This window comes from Balaenoptera musculus, chromosome 4, assembly GCF_009873245.2.
Source record: "Balaenoptera musculus isolate JJ_BM4_2016_0621 chromosome 4, mBalMus1.pri.v3, whole genome shotgun sequence".
Lineage (NCBI taxonomy): Eukaryota > Metazoa > Chordata > Mammalia > Artiodactyla > Balaenopteridae > Balaenoptera > Balaenoptera musculus.
The window spans coordinates 7,308,507-7,328,460 of NC_045788.1; the positions used below are offsets into that span (position 1 = coordinate 7,308,507).

A 19,954-nucleotide genomic window follows, 5' to 3' on the forward strand; every position below is an offset into this window, starting at 1 on the left:
CTATTGAAATATGGGGCTTGGTGTGTAGACAGAGTGTGTGTTGATGGGGGGTTTGGGGTACTGTGACGAAGCTTGAGGTTCTGAGCAGCTACGGGTCAGCACCATAAATCACCCACATACCATCAAATACATCAAAACTGGAGGAAAGCTGCTAAAAGTGGGTGCTCCTCACAGGCTCCCTTGTCTCTGTTCAGGAACCTTCTCTGAAATTTGGTGTAACCTCTTGTGCTGTAGTGGAGGTGGCACTTCAAAGACCTTCACCCAGAGGTCACTGACACTCAGGAACCTAGGGAAATATCTCTCCCTTTACTAAAGAGGTGGGGAGAGTGAAGGAGGAGACTTTATTTTTTATGCTGATCAGATTATATAAAAATAATGGAAAACTAAGGGAAAAAAATGAGGTAACCAACACACTTAAACTGTAATAGGTTTCCAATCAAAAAATGGGCAGAAGACCTAAATAGACATTTCTCCAAAGACATACTGATGGCCAATAGGCACATGAAAAGATACTCAGCATTGCTAATTATTAGAGAAATGCAAATCAAAACTACAAAGAGGTTTCACCTCACACTGGTCAGAATGGCTATCATCAAAAAGCCTACAAATAATAAATGCTGGAGAGGGTGTGGAGAAAAGGGAACCCTCCTACACTGTTGGTGGGAATGTAAATTGGTGCAGCCACTGTGGAGAAAACAGTAGGGAGGTTCCTTTAAAAACAGAGTTGCCATACGATCCAGCAATCCCACTCCTGGGCATATATCCGGAAAGGATGAAAACTCTAACTCAAAAAAATACATGCACCCCAATGTTTATAGCAGCACTATTTACAATAGCCAAGACATGGAAGTAACCTAAATGTCCATCAACAGAGAAATGGTTAAAGAAGATGTGGTACATATACACAGTGGAATATTACTCAGCCATAAAAAAGAACGAAATGATGCCATTTGCAGCAACATGGATGAACCTAGAGATTATCATATTAAATGAAGTAAATTAAAGACAAATACCATATGATATCACTTGTATGTGGAATCTAAAAAAAATGATACAAATGAATTTATTTACAAAACAGAAACAGACTCACAGACACAGAAAACAAACTATGATTACCAAAGGGGAAAGGGAAGAGGGATAAATTAGGAGTTTGGGATTAACATATACACACTACTATATACAAAATAGATAAACAAGACCTACTGTAGAGCACAGGGAACTATACTGAATATTTTGTAAAGAACCTGTAATGGAAAACAATCTGGAAAAGAATACATATATAAATGTATAACTGAATCACTTTGCTATATACTTGAAACACTGTAAATCAACTATACTTCAGTAAAAAAAATGACCAAAAAAATTTAATAGGTTTCATTGAGTAACACCCGTTAAGGTAAAACCAGAGAATTTATCACCTTTTTCCGACAACCATTGCCATTTGCTGCTTCACAACCTCACCACCAAGTCAGATTCCACGATGTGCAAACCCAGAACATATCTACACATAACCATAGCAATATCTGACCTTCAGTGTCTTAGCACTATTAATTTTTGAAAACATATTTTAGATACTCTTCCATCACTATTTATCTCAAATTCAAAATTTTTATGTTAAGGCAAACTGAATTTCACAACCAACAACAGATGGGTCTGTGCTAAAATCAATTTTATAGGGTTTACCATGAGAAGCTGTGAAGCAAATTTCTTAGCATCTCCATAGACAGAAATAGCTAAATTAATCTATGTCGTTATTGGGGTCATCCAGGAGATATAAATAAGGGCAAACACAGAGAATACACTGAGTGCATAAAACTTCTAATTAGCATGAGATCAAAATAGTACTGGCTAGCTTTTTCACAAACTTAGAAAATATCTTACACATTTTAATTAGTTTTCCTGTGGGAATTGGGTGAGCTACTATTCTAAAGATACGTAATTTATCAGAGTTCTAGAGTCACAGCTTATGGTTACATGCATACCTTTTGACTATTTCTTAAAATGCTTTTTTGGTCTTTATTTCAAAATGGGTTGATTATCAGTCTCCTCTTTATCCAGATGTTCTGGTAATGTTCTCTGTCACCTTATAGTTTATAAGCTACTTGGGATAGAAGGTGATATCCAGAAGGCAAAATTAGAAAGACACAAGGCAATCAAACGGAGAGAGTTAAGCTAATATGTGTCAGAAACAATGGGGAATTTGTGGATGAAGGGAGAGGATCAAGAGAGGAGAGGAGGTGAGAGCAAGAATAAAGGGCTGAACAATGGGGCAGGGCGGCCACAGGAGTTTTAAGAATAAGGATATAGAGTGAAGTCACATTTATACTGTTTGCATTTCCATCATACAAATGTTCCTCCTTCTAGAACTCATTGACCAACCTTTCACACAGGCTTCAACCCACCAGAAACCCTGTGTGATTGGATATTTTTGTTTGCACGTGTGTGGGAATTAAGGAGAGGGCTGGGTTCCACACTGGTCTGACACCAGAGTTGCTGAGCAGAGAGCAGGAATCCATGACCACAGGTAATCGTCAGAATATAAGCTCCTCCCAAAGTCACAGTATCCTTAGAAATAGCACAAGACTTCTCCCCCAGGGTATGAAATTGTGGGTCAGGGTGGTCCAAATTTACCTTTAGAAGGTATAGCATCCCAGGATCTTGGATATAATGTAAATAGAACTTCTGAGTGATACAAGATGAGGAAACACAAAATATAAAACGATAAGGTCCCAGAGGTAAGCACCAGTTCCCATTAGCCCTTAAAATGTAGCTTAGAAGGAGTCCTCTGTAAAGAAACAAGACTTTTGGTTTCAGCCACAATGAAATAGCTTATATTGAACTAAAAAATAATTATAGATCTGGACAAAATACATAAAATAACGGTTTGAAAGCCCTGGAGAGCAAGCAACTTAGGTCAGACTTGAAGGGGCTGTGCTGCCTGGGAAAAGGGAAGCCCATCAGTGTGAAGACCATGTTTATATAGGTGTTTTCCTGAGGGAATCGGCTGTTTCAGTGTGAGGCGGAAGAGGAAGGAGCAGTCTTCCTGGCCGAGGACGTTTAGGTGTACCAAACCACCTGGGATTTGATGAGTAAGCCCCAGAGAGGAGGTCACTGCATCAATGGGGCCCTTGAGGCATCAGCCAGCTCCCCATTTGAGCCTACACAGGGTGATGCTCCAAGAAACCAGGTGATTTCCGTAACCACATGATGCTCAGGAGATGCAGGCTGGAATTCAAGGCCTGCCAAATTGGAGGAGCCTTGGTGAACATCCAAGGATTTTAGCTGAGATCCTGAAAAAAATCATGTCTTAGGAGTGAGCGCTATACCACCAGATTAAGGGCAACACTGAAACAGATCAGCCTAACAGAGCTGAAGAGGAACTGTGGGCAGGATGAAAGTGATTTGCTGGTACTCTATCTGCCTGCCAAAAGAAACGATAACCCTATTTGGAGGAAAATAATGTGAACACTTTTTCATAAACAACATCTACAATGAAACAAGATCATGATATCTGCTAAAAAAAAAATGGGTGGGGGCCAAATAACCAAAACAAACAAACAAACAACAACAACAAAAAAACACACACAAGAGAAATAACAGATAATGAAAATAGTCTCATTGGCAATTCAGACATTGGAGTTTTAAAATCACTACGATTAATGTTTCAGCAAAGAGAAGAAGAAGATAAAAAATGGATTAAAGGTAAGAATCCTTAAAAGTAACCAAATAAGAAGAAACTAGGGGTTGAGATCCCATATTTTCCATTTGTCTATGCTGAGGAATGTTGGCTATTTCTCTCTTCCCTCATTTCTTTTTCCCTTTTTGGTGACTTCGATGCCCTAACTCACCTCCACTCTTCAAAAATAGCTGTCACATTACGCTGTCGTGGAGAGCACAAAAGGCAACTATAGTCGTAGACCTCGATTTATTGAAAGGGAAGACAAGAAGAGTGTCATCAAGAAGAAGAGACAACAGAGGACTTCCCTGGTGGCACAGTGGTTAAGAATCCGCCTGCCAATGCAGGGGACATGGGTTCGAGCCCTGGTCCGGGAAGATCCCACATGCCACAGAGCAACTAAGCCTGTAAGCCACAACTACTGAGCCCACGTGCTGCAACCACTGAAGCTGGCGCGCCTAGAGCCCGTGCTCCACAACAAGAGAAGCCACCGGAATGAGAAGCCCGCGCACCACAGTGAAGAGTTGCCCCTGCTCGCTGCAACTAGAGAAAGCCTGTGCGCAGCAACGAAGACCCAACGCAGCCAAAAATAAATAAATAAATAAATAAATAAGAGACAACATGACTACAAGTTTACAGATTTTAAAATGACAGACACCTGTGCCCATACTCTGTCCCTGCCACCTACAAGTTTGTGTGACCTCACACATGTTACTTAACCATTCTGCATCTGTTTTCTGTCCTGTAAAACCTAGTTGACACTCACCTTCAACAGTGGCTTTAAGCACTAACTGAGATGTTTTACACAGGCAGAGTACTTAGCACAAATATGTTTGCAATTGATACCTCCTCTGCTGCTTGAAGCACACATTCAAAAGTGGTAATCTTGGGGCTTCCCTGGTGGTGCAGTGGTTGAGAATCTGCCTGCCAATGCAGGGGACACGGGTTCGAGCCCTGGTCTGGGAAGATCCCACATGCCACGGAGCAACTAAGCCCGTGAGCCACAACTACTGAGCCTGCGCGTCTGGAGCCTGTGCTCCGCAACAAGAGAGGCTGCGATGGTGAGAGGCCCGCGCACCGCGATGAAGAGTGGCCCCTGCTTGCTGCAACTACAGAAAGCCCTCGCACAGAAACGAAGACCCAACCCAGCCAAAAATAAATAAATAAATGAATAAATAAAATTTAAAAAAAAATGGTAATCTTGAACGTCAGAAAGGGATACCATCTACATACTGTCTGCCATTTGATATCCTCCACCAAGATGAAGTCATACGCAATTTGGGTTCGTTCTTTACCTTTCAAGTGGAGAATACTGATGACGAACAAAATGTCCCCACAAGTGGGTTAGTCAAAACAAGAGCTTCGTTTCTTAAACCCTTAGGGAAAAAATCGAGTATAGTAGATATCTGGGACAAAGCTCAAGGCAGCAGATCAAGGCTTCTGTTCATAGAGAATGCTCTGCGTACGTGCTCTGGCTTGCCTTTCAACAATCATCCCTATTAAATCATCGGTCTCTCTGACACATCTAATGAAGTCATGTTCATGAGCAGCTTAATCACGGGATGCAGTTTGGTACATATTTTGACAGGAAAGCTGTTTGTATAAACTGAAACATGCAGCAAATATATAATTTCAGAAAATGTTCATTATGCTTTCAGCGTGACAATCTTTGGCTTGAATCCTTCCGTGCATATTTATTCATTTTAAGATAGGCTGTTTTGAGTACCGGTTAACAAATAAAAAGATATTCTTAAGCAAAATGCATGTCAAGCCAGTGGAGTAGTGAATAATTACACACACAGCAAACTCTGCACCACATACTCTATCCAGAAATCTTTCAGTTCGGGAGAAGTCACACATCTCTAGCTGAATATTATATGTCCCTGAAATTGATTCTGGCTATAAGCACATGAAAATAAACAAGAAAGAAACTGAATTAAGAGAAGTCATCCGTAAATAATACTTTCCTAAAATGTTGATAACAAGCTCCAGGTTTGACTTGTAGCTAATTATCTAACTGCTCAATTAGTAACCGAACAGCCCTACCTTAATCTGCTCAGAGACTATTTGAAGTGAAGTCAGGACATGTGCCTTTCCTGTTATAAATGATCTCTAGGCCCCATGTGTTTGGGTCTCAGCACCAATTAGAAGTCAGACTTACATCACTCTCGTGACCTTCTCGAAGGTTGTATGTGAGGTCATGCTGAATGTCTTCCATAAATTTGTGAGCATATTCTGGGTAAAGGTCCAGCACTTCAAAGAGTCCTTTGAGGATAATGCACTGGAGATCACAGTAGGTTAGCGCCTTCACATCCGCATTGGTCTTGATCACTTGGTCTTTAATTGATAGATTGGCTCCAATTAAATCCCCTTTCCCTTGAAACAGTGAAAAAAAGAGACATGTAGCTTTAATGAAAAGCAAGCTTGGGACTGGTAACTTTGTTTGATTTACAGGCTTCATTTCTCTGAAATTACACTGAAAGGAAGAGGAACCTTTATCTGGGGCAGGGTTTCTCAGCCTCAGCAGTGTTGAGATTTGGGGCCTGATCATTCTTTGCTGGCAGGGGGAGCATTCCGTATGGGGTAGAATGTTTAGCGGCATCTCACATCATCCATTCCCAGAGATGACACCCAAAATATCTGCAGGCATTGCCAAATGTGCCTTGGCAATCAAAATTGTCCCCAGTTGAGAAAACTGGTCTAGAGAATAAAGCCTAGGAGCCTGAGAGTTAGGAATTGTAGGTCATACATGGGCTCCAGACAGGTCCCTCACAGGATTTGATAAATGACTTTAGACAAAGCAGTTGACATTTTTCGTCACAGTTGCTTTAACCATTCAAGGGAAACAATAATGGCTCAGTTTTTCTGACTGTAAAAATGCTCCAGGATTCTGAGGTTTAGACCATCAAGAAGTATATTAATCATTTTGATTCTAGCACTTTGGACAATAATATAAGCATCACCATCTAATATACTCGAGTTGTTTTATTTATCTCTGAACATGTCTACAAGACAGGAACGGGGGGCATGGAGGAGGAGAGTTGAGAGGCAGAGGCAACTACTGGGCATTACAGACCATGAAATCTACTACATAAAAATGCAAAATACAAGTCATAGTTTTAATGTTCTGTGACAGTGTAAAAATCCCATTTTATCCAGCAACAAAGAAAGTGAATAAATAAAAACTATGAGCTCTTCCACTGTGGGGAGAGATAATCTAACACTACTTTATTCACATTTTCTGTGTCCCACCCCACAGCCAGCACCTCTGATCTTTTGTCTGTAACACCTCTGTCGATCAGTCTTAGGCTACACTTCACCTGTCTGGGAACTAGCTTACTTCCTCCAGTTTGCTGATTAGATAATATTGGACAAGTTATTTGAATCTTTAAAATCTTAAAATTGATTCGAATCAGTTTAACCTGGCAGGTGGGTGAGCATAATTGTAATTACTAACAAAGAGCTGATTGCAGCTTCAGTTTTATTTTAGACAGAGCCATTAATTCACTCAGCATCCATGTGAGAAATCTGCAGGAAAATCCATTCAATTCTCAGACAAACTTAGGTTAAAAGCTGAGGTAATATGACCAAGTTCACAAAGGACGCTGGCATTGGATTCAAGGCTCCAACTTAGGAGTTTCTACTTTGTCTTTGCTTTGTCTTCAAATATCATCATGCCTATAAATAAATAAAATAACTTTTATTTATTTATATAGTTTTATGTCCACTTTGTTTCATTTCATAGGAAACCAACAACCACTAATTGACCAACCAAAAACCACCAAGCAAATAATATCTTTGGAATGTTATAGAACAAATTGCCCCGTCCATTATCATTCAATTAGCTTTTTAACTTTGAAACTTTTATTTTTTACTGTGCCCAGAATTTCTGGAAGCAAAGTCTCTGGCATGCAGCAGGCTTCAATAAATGTCTGTTTTATTGAATTTGACAGTAAAAGGAGATGTGCCACATCAACTATGAATACCTGAGATATTCATAAATATTTGTGCCAGATCAAAACATTTTAAATTATTCTAGGTATTATCTTTGAATTAAAACCTTGAAATTGAACCTACTTGGCAGAAGAAAAAAGACTAAAATCTATATTTATAGACAACTAAGAGAATAAACAGCCACATAGTGCTGAAGAATTCAAGTTTGATTTATTGTTGTCACCAATCCTGCTAAACTTGGAAATTTTTTTTCTTGCTTGTTTTGTTAGAAATCTAAATTGCTGCTCAAAAACTCAAAGTTGGATACTGATGCAAGATGTAAATATAGCCAGGATGGACTGAATACAGCACATTTTCAAATTTTGTATATCTGAGGAGAATTTACCATGATGCACCATGTTGCCACGGTGAGGATTCACATTTTCTGTTAAGCAACTGGTGTTTGGAAAAACTTTAGGGTCATCATACTTTCATACCTGGTGATTTCGGCCACAATGACTCCAGCATCTTGCTAAACTTGGCATCTTAGAAAGAATTCTAGTTTATTTATTTATTCAATGGATAATTATGGACCACTGACATGTGTGCCAGACCTCAGCTGGAGCCTGGTCCTCACCCTCACTAATTTTATGATTTTGTGGATTACTCACTACCTAGATTTAGAGCCTAGATCTAAGTTTCTTAATTACACCGGGTTTCAGTATCCTTATTTCTAAAAGAAAAGAAGATATTTATGGTCCCTTAGAGTCTCTATTATTCAGAATTCCATTACTGATATTTGCTAATCATTATTCTTCCATTGGGCAAAAAAAACGTTGATGGGATGCATGTGCAAACCATCCTGGTTAGAGCTATAACTTATGTTTGATTATAATTAGGTAGACTAATGCCATCTGTGAAGAGTGCATTTATCCGTGCTTTGTCATCTTCTTTTAAATCACGATGAAGAAAGTGTTCAATTACCAGGACATGAAATGAATGTGTATAAGGCAGACAAATTCTATCCCTGGAAAAATCCCTGCCTCTGTGTCAACTGCCTACCCAAAAAGCATCAGATTAAGAATGCCTTCAAGAATTGATAGGATGACGGGATTGTTTGAATAAATTATGGCTTGACAGCTGTTTGGTGATACTTTTCCCCTACGACATTATGTATTAATTATTTTGTTGGCAGAGTGAACATGTACTAAATATCTATATTTTAAGCCATGTGTTTAAGTTTATCAAAGTCAGTATTGATTTAAATTGGCCCATAAGATAATATTACCCTAGGGGAAGTAAAATAGTCAATCTCCGTTGAAATAATGCTAACCACAGAGAGAAAATATTACTAATTTATTATCTTTGGGTTTAGTCCCAATATAACATAGGCGTGTTTCAAATGGTCATGTCCATTTTTGAGAGATATATGGTAGCAGCAAAGATGGGAAAACATTAATTACGGGAAGCTCAATTTATGGAGGAAATGCGGGCCAGAAGCACAAGGCAATGAACTAAGTCTTGTTAGTAGAATTTTTTAAAAATAAGAAAATCCGATGGAATTGTGTATTACAAACAATAGTATTTACATACAAGCCATCAAATTTGTACCTATCGTGACATAGTATCAGGGATGATGCCTTCGTATTCCATTCCTAGAACTGTTGCTAGTTACCAAATTTAAAAATTCACCACAATTATGGAAAAACCCACATTACATACATTTAAAAATTGTGCATTTATTTGCTTACATGTATATCAAACCATAAGCTGCTAGAAAAATAACTAAATACCCTTTAATTTTATTTATTTTATTTTAAATTAATTTTTATGGGAGTATAGTTAATTTACTATGTTGTGTTAGTTTCTGCTGTACGGAAAAGTGAATCAGTTATACATATACATATATCCACTCATCTTTAGATTCTATTCCCATATAGGTCATCACAGAGTATTGAGTACAGTTCCCCGTGCTATACAGTAGGTTATTAGTTATCTATTTTATATATAGTAGTGTGTATATGTCAATCCCAATCTCCCAATTTATCCCTCCACCACCTTTCCCCCTTGGTAACCATAAATTTATTTTCTACATCTGTGACTCTATCTCTGTTTTGTAAATAAGTTCATTTGTACCATTTTTTGAGATTCCACATATAAGCGATATCATATATTTGTCTTTGTCTGACTTACTTCAATCAGTATGACAATCTCTAGGTCCATCCATGTCGCTGTAAATGGCACTAAATGCCCTTTTAAAAGCAGACTGTGTCAATGGACAGACTATAAAACCGATAGTGGTACTAAGGAAACCCACAGGTAAAGAAAGGTTTTTGAAGCAAATTTAAAAATGATTGTCACTTTTAATTTTGAATAAAAAATGATAGAATGACTGATCTTTAACTTCACAGAGTTGAGCAGTGGGCAGGAAGAGTGTTAAATTCTCCTCTTGAAAAACACACACATACAGTCTCACTCTCACACTGATAATGAGCTGGCCACACTGAGGATAAATACACTCTTTTAGTTGCTCTTCCATGCCTTTCTATTAAGGAGAAAAACATAAGGGGGTGAATCAAGAATTGAGCCCAAACTTTGGAAGGCAAACCCTACCTTTCATCTGGGATGTGGTAAACTGAAGTCAATGGGAAGCAATGGAAAGCATTCTTCCATTTGGTATTTTACCCCTCGCTACCCCCATCTCTGCACCTCTAACTGGGGATAATCATAGCAACCTAATAGGGTTGCGAGATTTGAATTGGATAATGGACATACAACACCCAGCTCACATTAGGGAATCAATCAATATTAGTTCTCCTCTCTCTTCCCAAATATAACCTATCTTGAAGCTTACTAGCTAAAATCCAGAGACTGCAGACTTAACAATGATCATATAGAATAAAAGGCATTGTTCAGAGGTGGAAAGAACACTGGATACAGAGTCTGAAGACCTAGGTTAGCTTTGACTTCGGAAAAATGAGAAAATACCTCTCTTATCTGTCTCTTTGTGTTAGGAAAACGTAACTAAGGTCCCACATGTGAAAATACTTTGTAAAGGGTTGGGTTGTCCACAGATATTAGGTTCTTAAATATGAAAATTAAAAATAAATGAAAAGTGCTGCATTAGCCACTTTTAATTAACACAAATTCTGAACATTATCATTCTACACTGGTGTTCAAAATATATCGTTTAGACCAGTACCTAATTTATTTGTAGGCCCTCAAGAAATAATAGTTGAATAAATAAATGAACAAACAGATAAACAAATGAAAGTGATTTTTAGAAGAGGTACACATAAAATTGCAGATAGCAATTTTTCTACATTAACCCTGCATGTCATCTTTTGTCAGCTGACATTTACATTTCAACGAACACCAATTATGTCTTAATAGTTGGAGTCAACTTTGTGGTACAAAATATTCACAAATTGTCCTATGAATTTTTGAGGGAGTGAAAAAAGCCTATCATCACCTTGACAGAATTGAGTTAATGATTGCTATGATTGCTATGAGAGCTTATTCTCAATACGAAATCATTTTTTGTGCAATTTCTCGCACAGATAAAACAATTTTCAATGTTCTTCTCTGAATTGATTCTCCACAAAAATGCAGAAATGCCCTCTGAAAACTGACCAGCTGTTTCCCCAAGAGGCAGACTATATCATAATTTATAATCTGGCTTTAGGAATCAGAAAGAACAGTGTTCATTTCTCTGCTATGTTATTTGGGACAAATTAAGTTAACTAAGATACGATATATTCACTTGTAAAGTGGGGATAATATTTACACCACTGGATTTTTAACAAGAATCAAAACATGTGTTGGATATGACACTTAGCACAGTGTAAACTCAATATATGGCATAACAATTAATAATAATAATAAAAACTAATAATAATAATTTGGCAAATTAAACCCATATCCTGAATCCACATATTCATCCCTAACTTTCCTTCTCTCAATCACAGTTTTTCCCCCCATTTCATCTCCTTAATTTATGCTCCAGAGTAAAATTTCATGAAGCTTTTCAACTCAGACATACCAAGAATCGCCAGCACCATGCTGTCTTTAAGAACTTCCATGGAGCCCGAGCATACAAAGTAGATGGCCTGCAAAGCATCTCCCTGACGCAGCAGATACTCCCCTGGAGCACAGAAGGAGGTTTTGATGTGTAGGGACAGAGACCTGAGGCAGCCCCGGCTGGCACACTCAAAAAGGGACAACTGTAAGATTTCCTTGTTCAGGTGCATGGTGATGTCAGAACGAAGCTCATCTGGAAAATCTTTCAAAAGCTGTCAGAGAAGATGAAAGAGGGAAGCAAGTTGGGGTCAGTCTTGTGTAATTGATTGACTATAAGACCACAGGAAGTTTTTCCCACTGTTTGACCAACCACAGTACAGAAGAGCAAATATACATATGAATAATCCTGGAGAGATTTTTCCATGACTGTGACCCTGGTTGTGTGCTCCTAAATAATCAGCTGTTAATAAGTCTGGAGCAATAGAATAAATTAATAAAAGACTCTAGAATGAAACATATAGTTCCTTGTGACTTGCTTCTCACAAAGACACCTACTCAGGACAGAAGATATGGAATTTGGACCCTTTAGTGTTTCCTCTGCTGTCATGACCATCTGAAGAGAGGAAAAAACAAATAATCACTTAAAAATATTGATGACTGGTTTCGTTGGGGGGTTGGTGGAATGGTTGCTTGATTTTATAGGATACCTTTTCTACAGTGGAGGTCTGCGGTGTTTCTGGATGTCCAAAGATAACATGTTTGCTGAAAAGCCATTTCTTTTTTTTTTACTTTGTTTCTTTTAAAGGTAAACATTAACTTGATTAATCTAATATTCCATGATTCCATCATTCAACTGTCATAAGAATTGGTTCCTTCAAAGAGGGTCAATGAGAATGAAAATAAGTCTGCCCGATTGACCAAAGTAGCAAGTTACTGTAAAACACAGGCCAATCCAAAGTGACATTGTAAAAACATAAGCCAGAGCAGCTGAAAGAAGATGTATTGAGGTCATGAGAGACTAAAAATAAAGAGATAAAGAAGGTGGTAGGTGTGTATTTCCCTTTTGAGACCTGCATTAGAGCACTTTGCTTTTACCTTAGAATATGTGCTTTCTGCCTGAAAACGTCAACATGAGAAATGCACATTACCTCATTGGAATCTATTCCATTGTTGACTGACCAGGTTGTTTGGAAATATTCAAGCATCCTCTGCTTGAGCTGCTGGGGCAGGTGATGGACACGTATGAAGTCCTTCAGATCCTTGGTTCTAGTGTGATAGAGGGACCATCTGGAATACATCCTCTGTATGATCGCCGTCACGTTTCCAAACACCAAGGCATGCATCAAGGCTAGAGAAAACAACACGGCATATAATGGGAGAAAAATAGGATGGAGGGGCTTCCTCCTTATGTATAAATGTACAGTCTATATATCCTGAATCAGCAGAGTACACGTAGCTGGCCACGTTGACACAGCTATTTTGAAACAGGCTTTTTGCTGCAGCTGCTGTGCTACAGGGTGCATCCTGATGTGGTAATTTCGATTCCACGTGGCTTGATCAGAGTAAAAATACCTTTTAAAAATACTCAGTAATAAGAACAATAGACCACTTTGACCCACACTTAATCTGTTAGCCGCCATCCTGGCTATGACAAACTTTGATTTTTGTACTCTATTCACATCTGTACTATTTTAATCGTTGGGTATAATTGTGTAGGTATGATGAAATGGTTTTAATAATTTCATAGAATAAGCTATCAAATTAGGGCTTAATAGTTATTTTTATTATAATAACAAATACATTTCAAAAGTCAGTCTATAATACAAATCTGGTTAGCCTTTATGAGAATATTAGTCTCTTCCCCAAAGCCATCATTTAAAATTAGTTTTAGGATATTAAATATGACACGTTTCTATTAATAAAGGTACTGAAAAAGGTGTTAGAAATGTAATTGAGGATTTCCTGGGCAATCTGAAGCCAAGATAACACCACCCCAGCTCTCTAGTCACTTTAATTTTAAGGGACATAGATATTAGAAATCCTGAGACCATTCAAGAAACAAAGAATTCAGGTATTCTGCTTAGATTCCTCACCACCCTTCTGAGAAGAGCCGGGTGGTACACGAACATGGGACTCCTGTTTCAATGAGATTTCTTGGTCAGTCTTCCCCTCCCAAAAGCACCACCAGAGTGTAATGAGAAAACAGGCTTTGTTCACCAGAATTCCAGAGTGGATGGGGGCTAGGGATGGGTTTTCTTCTGGAAAAACATAGAGTGAGCAAGCAGATGGACTTCACTTCCCAAGGAGCCACCTGCTGTGGGGAGTGGTCAAGTATCTCAAAGTCAGAAAAGATGTGAGGATTTTGCACTAAGCAGTAGCTGTTGGTCAAACAACGGGAATGGCCTAGCAGGCACCAGCAAGTAGCCCGAGAAGACCTTGGACCTACCTGGGTTTGTGAAACTGGGAAAGAGAAAGACCCAAGTGTGCCCACACTTACGGACAGATCAACTCTCTGTGATACTCAGATTTCAGCCCTGATCCCCATGGGACTGGCAAGGAGGTAAGAAGCTCAGGGGTTGGGTGAAATCACTGGTTTCAGCAGTTTTTAGTTAAAAAAAAAAAAAGACTAAAAATTTCTAGTTTGTCTATTAAGACCTATCATAGACGTCGCTGTGCCCAAATCTCAACGTCCAAGGAACTGTGTTAAAAGTTTCTTAGCACCAGAATTGATAATTAGTGCAAATGTGTCGACCTGTTGTTACATCCATCCTCCTGAATATTTCAAGATAGCCCCAACCCGAATTCTTTCTTTCGGTTACGTTTACCAGAAATTATCAACTTTTGTCATACTAATTTCAGCCTAATCTAACACTGGAGTTAAAATTCTTTATCAGGTTATACATCATCATTTCTCTATGGAAAATACGGTCACCATGCCAGTAAAGTCACCCCATAATAAAGAAGGCCTCAATATTTTGGAGAAGTTACTAGAATAGGGTTAAACTTAGGGTCTATATACAGGAGGCAATATAATGTTGCAGAGGAAATATGGACTTCGGAATCAGACACCACTAGATTTAAATTCTGGCTTTACCACTTCTAATTTTGTAAACCAGGCGAGATATGTAATTCCCTTGCGTGGTTTCCTTATATGTAAATGGGCATAACAGTACCTTACTCATAGAGTTATTTCAGGATTTAAAGAGTTAAAATATCTTTTTTAAAGTGCCTTTAATTGTGTGTGGGTGCTCAATTTATGTTAATTTTTCCCATGAAAGTGAAAAGTGCTATGAATTTCCAGGATGCTCAGCGGTGTAAAATATGCGGGAGAAACCCAGATTTAAGGTTTTCCAGGAACCTGTCAAATAATTGAGTGGTTCTTTGTGGAAATAACTTCTTGATGGAGGAAATTCAAGAAATAGTCAAGAAATGCCTGCTACATGCAAGCACACGTAGGTGCAGATTCTTCCTAAGTGTTCAAAAATGAAATGTCTTCCAAAGGGTTAAAAATATCCCAAGAAAAACGTATATTGCTTAACAACTAAATGTTGAACGCTTATTGGCAGGTTCTAAGTAGAGGCTCATTCTTCTGTAAGGTTTTAGAAGCACAACAGTTCTGCTGCTTAAATATTTTATTTGGAAGGGGAGACCTCTATTTATGATAAACACTCAGCAAAGAAAAGAACTGATTCTGCTCCAAGTTGAAGGAATTAAACACCGATTTCAGGCTTTGTTAATATACTTATGGGCTCAGTGTTTGGAAGCCTCACCATCTGTAGAAAGTACGTAGTAATAGTCATTTATGGCGATTAAACTGAGTACTGAGAACAATTTTATTTCATTTATTTTAACACTGCTTTCCTTAATTATGTGTATGATTTTAACTTTGCTTAATTATAATGCCTGTAAAGCACTTAAGGTAAGAGAAGTAATATGTTCAGATCACTTAGCGTCCTAATTGTACATTATCAATTAAATGAATTACTGGATTCATTGTAGCATTCATAAGTGTTGTTGAAAGCCCTAGTCTATGTCTGAGTCATCATAATTTCAAAGTCTCATTTCAGCATAGGAAAATACTCTATTTAAGTAGTTCAAAAAATACAACGCTAGCTCTCGTAGTTTTTCAGTTTTCCAAAGTTATTATTGCCTCTCTGTCACTGGCTATCATTTTCACACTGGCGAAGAGTGTTTGTGACTGTCAGACCAAATCATTGCATCTACTATGAAATTTTGACTGAAGAACTTCTATATCCAGGTCAGTCTGGAAATTATCCTTCACTTTTCCTTTTTATTCCTAGCAAATTTGATGTATATAATTCTTAAAGTAGCATGCTAGGCCTGCTGCTGAGTCTGTGGGAGGTTCTTTTTCTTTGCGGAGGAGTTTTGTATAGAATGCATTTTGTAAAAGATCATGTTAATATCAGGTTTTCAGAGGAGGCTCAACACTCAGGATCTGACGTGAAAGTAAACAGACTTCAAATGAAAATGCATTCTTATAGGTTGCCTGGCTTTCTCTTTCCCTCTTTTCTTTCTCTTTCCTTTCCTTCCCCCCCTTTTTCCCTCCTCCTTCCTTCTCCTCTCTCTCTCTCACCCTCCCCACCACTTCTTTCTTTGGATTTTGGGCAACCTTGCTGTCCTGAGATCATCATTTCTGATTTCTTTAGTCAACTACTTTGCAGTGCCTTCAGAGTCTACAGGGGAACTGTGCTCTCCTGCTATAAATGGAGACCAGAGCTCAGGCTCTGGGTAACCTTAGCTGCCCTCCTCTTCTTTCTCACCGACTTATTGCCCTGGAATTTTCCAGTCCTTGCTATAAGTACACTGGGTTGTGAGTGGCAGATGGCAGGGAGAACAGAGAGTGAGAACAATTTCCTAAATGATGACTTGAAACGGCAGTGTAAAGACACCTTAAAAACAGCGAATTTGTGGGTCCAAAAAAATCACGTCAGGGTAGTATTTATAGGATAAGAGGACCCAAGGAAAGCCTTGGCTGTTAAGAGTTTCACTCTACCTCTTCCATGGCAACAATGTCTCATTTAAACTGGACATGTCCTGAGTGATGAGTCCTCTTCACTAGAAAGCTATATCTAACCTCTGAGGCTGAGGTGATGGTCCTAACACTTGGGGCTCAGTCATCAGGCAGCCATTAATAAATATGAGAGAGGAATTTTAAAAGACATGGGAAAATGTTCTCAATATATTTTGTTTGGTGACAAAAATGATATGTGTAGTTGATATAAATCTCTTAGAAAATAGGGGAATAAATGTATGAAAAGACTGAAAAGAATATCCTTTGGTGATGGGATTATATGTAATTTTATTTTTATGTAGATTTTCCAGTTCTTTTGAAATGTGCATTATAATAGGAAAAGTTAAAATGGAAAAAGAAAGAACATCATCTGCCTGAGTACCTATTTCCATTACTCAACTGTGAACTCCTCGAAGGAAAGCATCATATCTTAGTCATCTTTGTTTCCCTAGCATCTAGCACAGTGCCTGGCATAATTTTAGTGTGCCATAAATATTTATGGAACCAAAATGAACCTCTGGCAGTTTGATAATTTCTTTAAAAAGTTTTATAATCATAAGCAAGTAGCTTGGAAAATTTAGGAACAGTTCAGTCCCAAGCCCTTCCCATCATCCCCATCCCACTCTCCAAAGGCAAACTTTCAAAATTATTTCTTTTAGGTCTTCTTCTGATTATCACCAATATTTTAGATCATGAGATATCACTTCTACTGCTTAACTTATCATATTAAGACAAAACCTAAAAAGCAACTTGACATGAAAAGTGAGAACTCAGCTCACTGCTATTCACTTTCTCATCCCACACCTGATAGTTATATTATTATTTTTAGCTCATCTATTATCATTTTACAAACTAAAATTAGTATCAAAGACACACATTGAGAAGATTACACAAATAGTAAATGTATAGTTCATTTCTCAAAGTGAACAGATCCATGGAATCACCTCCAGATGAATAAACGTGATATTATCAGCACCCAGGGCTCCCTGGTGTCCCACACAGTCACCAACCAGCACCCTCACCAAAGGTAACTGCAGCTATGAGTTATACTGCAATCAATAACTTTTGCCTACTTTTGAACCTTCTTTAAACAAAATCATACAGTGCGTACTTATTTGTGTCTGTCTTCTCTGCTCAGCATTGAGTTTGTAAGATTTATCCATGTGGTAACATAACAGTTCATTCATTCTCATTACTGTATGGTACTTTATTGAATAATTATTTCATAATTTACTTATTTATTCTCCTATTAGTGAGCATTTCCACTTTGAAACTTTTGCAGTAATGCTTCCACGTTATGTCTTTCGATGTGAATATATGTGATTTTTTGTTGGATATACACTCACAAATGGAATTGTTGAGGCACAGAATACAGATATGTTCAAACTTGGTAAATACTGACAAGACTCTTGTACCAACTGACACTCACATCAACAGTATAGGAGAAGTCAAGATGTTCTTTATCCTCTCAAACACTTAGGGTTATTAGTGTTTTTCATATACCATTCTGGTGAATGCAAATGTTATCTAATTTTGATCTTAATTTGCATATCCTACATGAATGATGTTGAGCATCTTTTTTTTTATATGTTTATCATCTATTCAAGTAAGAAAATCTATTTTTGAAGTGCTTTTTAAAAATTTTAAAGCGTTTTTTAGTTCTCTGCTCTTAGTGATTTGTTAGAGTTCTTTATATATAATAGATAAGAGTCTTTTGTCAGATACATGTTTGCAAATATCTTCTATCCTGTGGCTTGCTGCTTCACGTTCTTAATAATGTCTTTTGATAAACAGAAGTTCTGAAGTTCAATTTATCAATCTTTCCTTTATGGATAGGGCTTTTTGAGTCATGCTTAAGAAATCTTTGCCAAACCCAAGGTCATGAAAATACTTTCTTATGTTAGCTTTTAGAAGCTTTATTGTTTTCCCTTACACAATTAGATCAAAATCCATCTGGAATTAATTTCAACTTAGTTTTAAGAGGGGTCAAGGTTTTTTTTCAACATGTATATTTATATATATTTGACTCAGCAATGTTTATTGAAAGTATCATCTTCTCCCCCTTGTGTTACAGTATCACCAGTGTCATAAATAAAGTGACCATATGTTTATGGGCAGGTTTTTGCACGCTCTTCAATTCCATTGGCCTATTTATCTATTCCTGAGCCAAAACCATACTTTCTTAATGACTGTGACTTTATTACGCATCATGATACCTGCAGCATAAATATTCCAATTTTGTTCTTCTTTATGCTTGCTTACAATCATTTTAGTTCTGCTGTTCCTCTAATTTTTAGAAACATCTTGCCAATTTTCAAACAGGCATATATATACAGGCAAACACATATCTACTGGGTTTTTTAAATTGAGACTGCATTGACTCTTTAGGTTAATTTGAATAAAACTGGTATGTTTACAATACTAAGTCTTAAAACCATCACCATTGTATATCCTTCCATTATTTTAAACTATTTGTAAATTTTCTAATGTTTTATACTTTTCTGTATAATAGTATTGCACATTAAAAAAATTTTTTTTGATGTGGACCATTTTTTTTTAAGTCTTTATTGAATTTGTTACAATATTGCTTCTGTTTTATGTTTTGGTTTTTTGGCTGCAAGGCATGTGGGATCTTAGCTCCCCAACTAGGGATTGAACCTGCACCCTCTGCATTGGAAGGTAAAGTCTTAGCCACCGGACTGCCAGGGAAGTCCCAGTGTTGCACATTTTAAAACATTTATTCCTGTGTATTTGATGTTTTTATAATTTTTAAAATATTATATTGTTTAATTGTTTGTTACTAATATATAGAAATACAATTGATTTTTGCATATTGACTTTATATCCATCAGCCTTACTAAATTCACTTATTAATTCTAATAGTTGTTTGAAGTTTTTAGGATTCCTTCTTTGTTTTGGGTATTCTCAAAGTTTATACAGATTTATCTAGGTATGGATTTTTTTTCATTACTTTTGCTTAATCTCTTTGATAGTTTTAAATATGTTTCCCATAAATCAGTGGTGTGCACACTCATTAATTACAGATGCTCACGTGGAAGCTTTCCCTTCCCCCTCCTCCTCCTCACTCAGCTTGTGAGCCCCTCTGCCCTGGATAATTATCTGGGGTTCTTACACTCACCTGCAACATTTAATACCACTCCTGCCTGCTTTTGTAGTAAATATTGCATCCCTGTCATTAGCAATTTCATCGGCCTTGTGTGGGGATTCCTGATAAGATAACTTAGCGTTGATTCCATGGTAATACATACTTTAAATTAAAAAAATAAATTATT

At 37.5% G+C, this 19,954-nt stretch overlaps 1 protein-coding gene across 1 annotated transcript in view; it reads right to left on the reverse strand.

The window, feature by feature from the left end:
• KCNH8 (potassium voltage-gated channel subfamily H member 8) overlaps positions 1-19,954 on the reverse strand; it is a 392,154-nt gene that overhangs the window by 58,549 nt on the left and 313,651 nt on the right. Inside the window, exons 9-11 of the mRNA XM_036850697.1 lie at positions 12,778-12,977; positions 11,652-11,901; positions 5,838-6,052 (exon numbers count right to left, since the gene is read on the reverse strand). Of these exons, the coding sequence (XP_036706592.1) occupies positions 5,838-6,052; positions 11,652-11,901; positions 12,778-12,977 (665 nt within the window). The remainder of the gene's footprint in view (positions 1-5,837; positions 6,053-11,651; positions 11,902-12,777; positions 12,978-19,954) is intronic.